The sequence below is a fragment of the Aegilops tauschii genome, chromosome 4 (genome assembly GCF_002575655.3).
Source record: "Aegilops tauschii subsp. strangulata cultivar AL8/78 chromosome 4, Aet v6.0, whole genome shotgun sequence".
Lineage (NCBI taxonomy): Eukaryota > Viridiplantae > Streptophyta > Magnoliopsida > Poales > Poaceae > Aegilops > Aegilops tauschii.
In genome coordinates this window covers 25,311,016-25,317,015 of record NC_053038.3, presented here as the reverse complement: position 1 = coordinate 25,317,015, position 6,000 = coordinate 25,311,016, and the positions used below count along the sequence as shown (strand labels likewise).

General features: G+C 47.9%; 1 protein-coding gene across 1 annotated transcript; it reads left to right on the top strand.

Annotated features, from left to right (window-relative positions):
* Positions 1-467: 467 nt before the first annotated feature.
* LOC109741918 (zinc finger protein CONSTANS-LIKE 16) lies at positions 468-2,547 on the top strand. Its single transcript, XM_020301006.4, has 2 exons — positions 468-1,595; positions 1,715-2,547. The coding sequence occupies exons 1-2, from the start codon at positions 636-638 to the stop codon at positions 1,985-1,987; spliced, it is 1,233 nt and encodes a 410-aa protein (XP_020156595.1). The 5' UTR covers positions 468-635; the 3' UTR covers positions 1,988-2,547.
* Positions 2,548-6,000: the final 3,453 nt, after the last annotated feature.

Genomic DNA, 6,000 nt, shown 5'->3' with positions numbered 1-6,000 from the left:
TGTGACTTGCGTGTGAATGTAAACTCGTGCATGCTCTCTCCTTCACTTCAGAAAGAGTCTTATGTTTCAACTTGTCGAGTCAAGCTAACTATGCCTTGGCGCCCTAACAAGTTTGAACTTGCTCGAAAAAGATTCTAAAAAGGGGCTCATTTCAAAAAAAGAGAAATATCGTGATTCTACGCGGGTTGATGATGAGTCACCAGCGATCACCACCATCACAAGCTGCAACCCCATGGTCGTCGCCCATCCCCCACGGGGCCCGCCGGAAATCCAAACGGCGTGACAGCTCGCCCAATAGAATTCCGCCTCTCCGGATTCCGCGCGCCCGCCAGCCAATCAGCTTCGAGATAACCACCTCCCTGGGTCCCGCCGTTCCTCCAGTCCACTCCCGTCAGGCCACGTCGTCGAAAAGGCCCTGCCAGGCCCACCGGCCCGCTCTTTTACCCGAATCACCCACACACGAACCCACGGGCGCTGGAGCGTGGGCCCAGGGTCGCCGTCCGGGCTCGCGGTTTAATAGAGGAAAAGGGCTCCGACCTCTCACCCCACACTGCTCCGAGTTAAGCGCTCGCTTAACTCTACTGAGCTAGTGTCAGCGGGGCAGGCGCCAGGGTGCCTAGCTTGAGTCCGACGAGATGGCGAGCGCCGGCGCGGCGATCGGGGCGCGCGCGGCCCGCGCCTGCGACGGCTGCATGCGGCGGCGGGCGCGGTGGCACTGCGCCGCGGACGACGCGTACCTGTGCCAGGCGTGCGACGCCTCCGTCCACTCGGCCAACCCGCTCGCGCGGCGCCACCACCGGGTGCGCCTCCCCTCCTCGTCCTCGCCGGCCGCCACCTCCTCCCTTCAGCACGCCGACCCGGACGAGCCCGCGTGGCTGCACGGCCTCAAGCGCCGGCCGCGCACGCCGCGGTCCAAGCCCGGGATGGTGGGCAAGCACGGCGCGCCCGCCGCCGCGAAGGCCGCGGCTGCCTCGGCGGTCCCCGATCTCGAGGCGGAGGACTCCGGCTCTGGCATCGTCGGTGACAACGACGACGGCCACGGCGTGGAGGTCGAAGACGAGGATCTCCTGTACCGCGTCCCGGTGTTCGACCCCATGCTCGCTGAGCTCTACAACCCCATGCCGGTCGACGAGTTCCGGGAGCCCCTCGAGCAGAAGCCTTCCGTCTGCTGCTTCTCGTCGCTTGCCGGTCAGCCGTCGTCGGAGTATGCATCCGGCGTGGCGGACGCGGCCGACGGGTTCACCGGGTTCGACGTCGTGCCGGACATGGAGCTCGCCAGCTTCGCCGCGGACATGGAGAGCCTGCTCATGGGAGGAGTCGAGGACGGGTTCGACGACCTGCGGTTCTTGGACGAAGAGAAGCCCCAGCTGAACCTTGACTTCGACATGGCGGACTTCGATGATCAGAGCACCGCGGCGCCGGCGCCGGAGCAAGAGTTAGAGGACAGGAAAAGGAAGCGGTCGGACTCGGGGATGATACTTAAGCTCGACTACGAGAGGGTTATCGACTCCTGGGCCCATGACGGCGGCTCGCCGTGGTTCTACGGCGAGCGCCCCCACATCGACCCTAGTGACGATTCCTGGCTGGACTTACCGGTAAGGACCTGCCCTGACTCCTGGCATGTGATCTAGCAGTACTCTTATTTCACTTTTGTATATATAAACTTGTCGAGTTGTCGTCTAATCAAGCTCGATCTGTTGATTGGCATGGACAGGCGGGGAGCCGGGGGTTCGGGCTCGGCGCAGCGGTGACGGCGGTGACCGGCGGCGAGCGGGAGGCGCGGGTGTCGCGGTACCGGGAGAAGCGGCGGACGCGGCTGTTCGCCAAGAAGATCCGGTACGAGGTGCGCAAGCTCAACGCCGAGAAGCGGCCGCGGATGAAGGGGCGGTTCGTCAAGCGCACCGCGCTGCCACCGCTGCCACCGCGGCCGCCGATGGTGCTCGCGGCCCACGGCCACGGCGGCGCGCACGGGCGCTTCCGTTTTTGAAAGCAAGCGCTCGATCGTTCGTCCGTGGATGAAGCCGCATGCATGCATGCCTGTGCATGCGTCGTCCTCGCCGCCGCTCGAACGATAATCCGCTAATAAAATACTTCACCTACGTACGTTCTTTCTTTCTAGTTTTGAGCAGAAACCTCTGTCAAATAGGACGCCCTCACCACGTACGTACGACTGAATATACACTTGTAGAAAGTTGTAGCTATGTACTGCAAGCATCTGTATATACGTTCCATGATTTAGGGTTATTGTTGTTGTTACTTTCGTCGTTTTTGTAAGGAAGTTGTGCTGATTACAAAGGTTGTACTGTAGATGTTTATCTCAAAACGTAGGAGATACATTCATGGTACAAAAGAGTTAGGGTGGGTAAGGACTTGTAACTGAGAATGGTAGAGGGAGATCAAAGCCTAGTTTGTGTATGTCAATGCATGCCTTCCAGCCTTCCATTCCTGATGTATTGGGTAGCCTCGAACCAGGGCACAATCTCTGAATCACAACCACAATGTGCTTATTTGTAAGTCTAGAAATCTGGTATTTTATACTGGTGTAAAGGTTGCATGTCTTTTTTCCTTTCTCGATCAAAGCCTTGTACCATTTTTTGGATCTAAACATCTTGACACTTTGTATGTAGATATATATGAAATTTTTCGCTAGCTTTGCATCTAGTAGCTATAGACTGAAGAGCATGCCACTCACATATCTTAACGCCTCTTGGATTCAAACAATTTCTAAGGGCTCATTCGGTTTACAGGATTTCCGATCATAGAAACAGGAAAAGTAATGATTAGGGTGGCCTCTTTTCCTTAGGCTTTGGTTCAGTAATGGTAAACACAACCGTAATCGGAATGGGATTGCGTAGGATGTACTTCACATATTTGTCGGAAATCCTCACCGTAATTTATAACCTCCACATATTTATTTTGCTGTGACAATGCATCAAAAGTTACAAAACCAGCTCTTTGGATCATCTCTTTGAAATTCACGGAAATTTGAAGAGAGATGAGGTTCATGCAACCAATCTCGTGTTACAATTCTTTCAAAATTCCTCTGGTTTGAGTTATCCAGTAGGATGCCTATTTATACAACCTGATTCATATGGTCATAGGGGTATCCATAAGAAAATTTCTAATGAATTAAAATCCTAACCCTTTGCTTCAACAAGTAAATTCAGATCATGTTACCAATCAACTTGTGCGATGTGGTGTACAAGGTTATCTCAAAAATGGTTGATGCTCGCTTGAAGATAATTCTATCATATATCATCAGCCCAACTCAGAGTGCTTTTGTGCCTAGAAGAATGATTACAGAAAATATTTTAGTGGCAAATGAGTGTTCCCACACAATAAAGAAGAAAAGGGCGGGTAAAGAAGGCTTGTGTGCTATCAAACTGGACATGCACAAAGCATATGACCGAGTGGAATGGTGCTTTTTAAAGGAAATTTTGTTGAAACTGGGATTCCAAGAAAATTGGGTGGATTTGTGTATCCTCTGTGGAGTACCGAGTTCGTTTTAATGTTGAAGAGGCTGAGAGTTTTAAACCTACTAGAGGATTGAGGCAGGGGGGGTCCTCTCTCTCCCTACTTGTTCTTGTTATGTACGGAGGGCTTGACCGCCCTCTTAGCTAACACGGAGAAGGGTGATATTTCCGGTATTAAGGTTAGCAGAGACGCCCCTTCAATTTCCGAGACGCCCCTTCAATTTCCAATCTGCTCTTTGCTGACGACTCTTTGATCCTTATGCAAGCCAACGCCATGAATGTGGAGGCTTTGAGATCAGTTATGGATTCTTATTGTGCCGCCTCGGGGCAAATGGTGAGTGTCAAAAAATCTAGCATATTTTTAGCCCCAATACAAACGTGGAAGACAAGGCGCAAAGTGGTTGTTTTCTGTTCCTGGTTGATAAATTATTATGAAAAATAGTGCATGGAAAGAAAAATTATTATATGCTGGAGGGAGGGAAAATTTGCTCAAAGCTGTTGTACAAGCTATTCCCACCTATGCCATTTTCGTCTTTATAGTTCCTACAAAAATTTGCAAAGGAATCATTGACGCGATGTCGTAGAGGACAATCAGAAAAGGATGCATTGGATGGCGTGGTGAAAGATGTGTGTTCCAAAAGACCAAGGATATATGGGCTTTAGAGATATAAATTGTTATAATCTGGCATTGTTAGCTAAACAAGCTTGACGTCTTTTGGATAATCCTGATTCCTTATGTGCAGAAATCTTGAGAGCCAAGTATTTCCCGGAGGGTGCTTTGATGAACGCAATTTTAAGAAAGGGCTCCTCTTTTACTTGGCAAACATTATGGCGGGAGTCAACTCTCTCAGAAATGGTTATATATGGCGAGTTAGAAATAGACAAACTATTGATATTTGGCGAAATGCTTAGATCCCAAATTGTGCAAATAGGAAAATTATTACTCCTAGACGAGGGCACCTTCTGTCAAAGGTTTATTATGATCCTATTGATCCCGTCATGAATTTTTGGGATGAAGATTTGATGAGACAAACGTTGGCCAATTGATGCTCAACGAGTCCTTGTGATTCCCCTCCCTATGCATAATATGCCGGATTTCATTGCTTGAATACAAAAAAATGGTTTATTCACTGCTCGATCAGCTTATTTGAAGGAATGAAAACAACAACACGGGAGGAAATTGCAATACACAAATGGTATGGGTAGAAGCAAGGTCAATCCTATTTGGGGTAAGATAGCTTGTCCAGCAAAGGTAAAAATATTTATTTGATGTACGAATCCTCGCGTGTCATGTTACGCTTGCCAATGGACACATGAAAGTTTTGCCCATTTGCCCATCATGCTCGAATGGGCCAAAGGATACAAAACATGTTGTTAGGCAAAAAAAAGGTGTGGGATAAGTTGGGGATGTACAAGGTGATTAAGAAAGCTTGTGTTAATTATCATGCGGGAGAGGCAGTACTTATATTACTACTCATGCCAGATCAAGAATTGTCTATTTTGGGCCTCAATGCGCGTGAATTGATCGCTATAACTGCTTGGCATTTATGATATGATAGATGTAAGTTGGTTCATGAGGGTAAGTTTCAAGAGGGGCGTATGAAACCTCGATGGGGATTAAGTTATAACGGCAAACTATGTAAATGCCCACTCCCCTAATACTACTAGGAGAAATGGAGGATGGAGCAGACCTCCTAAGGGGTTTGTTAAGTTGAATGTGGATGCTCATGGTCTGCTTAGGGGCACAATCGGTGTTGTAATCAAGGATGACAAAGGAAAATTCATTGTTGAAGGAAATTGGAAGATTGATTGGTGTGCTGATGTTATGACAGCGAAAGCGTTGGTGCTTAGGTTTGACTTATTATTGGCACAAAAGGCAGGCTGCAATCGTCTCATGATTAACTCTGATAACATGGAAGTTATTGACACGATGAAGAATAGATGACATTCTGTAGGAGTGGCGGCGGCAGTTTTTGATGATTGTTGTTTTGTGGCAGGTGATTTTTCTCTTACTAGTTTTGAACATTGTAATATGGAAGCGAATAAAGTAGCTCATGAACGGACGTGAAGTATCTGCTCCCGAGCTCAAATGTACCCTGATGAATAGTAAAAGAAAAGTAAAACAATTCAAAAAATTCTGAAATTATTTTGTGGTAAATTTTGACAAATGTTTTGTATGCTTGCAAAATTTCAACACGAAAGGACATTCGAGGAAGTCATGAAAAAAGCGATGCTCCAAACATGCTAGTTTTGAAAACATTTTGGAGTACTTTTTGTTTACCACAACTTCCATGAATGTCATTTCGTGCTGAAATTTGTTGAACATACAAAACATTTTTAAAATTTTATCATAATTTTTTTTAGAATTGTTTCTATATATTTTTAATTTTACTGTGGTGCATTTGAGCTTGGGATCAGAATAGGACTTTCACTCATGAACTTGCTAGGTTCATGAAATGTTCCATGACAAGGGGTTGTGAAATGTTCCATGACAAGGGATTGGTTCAAGGAGCCTATGGAAATATTG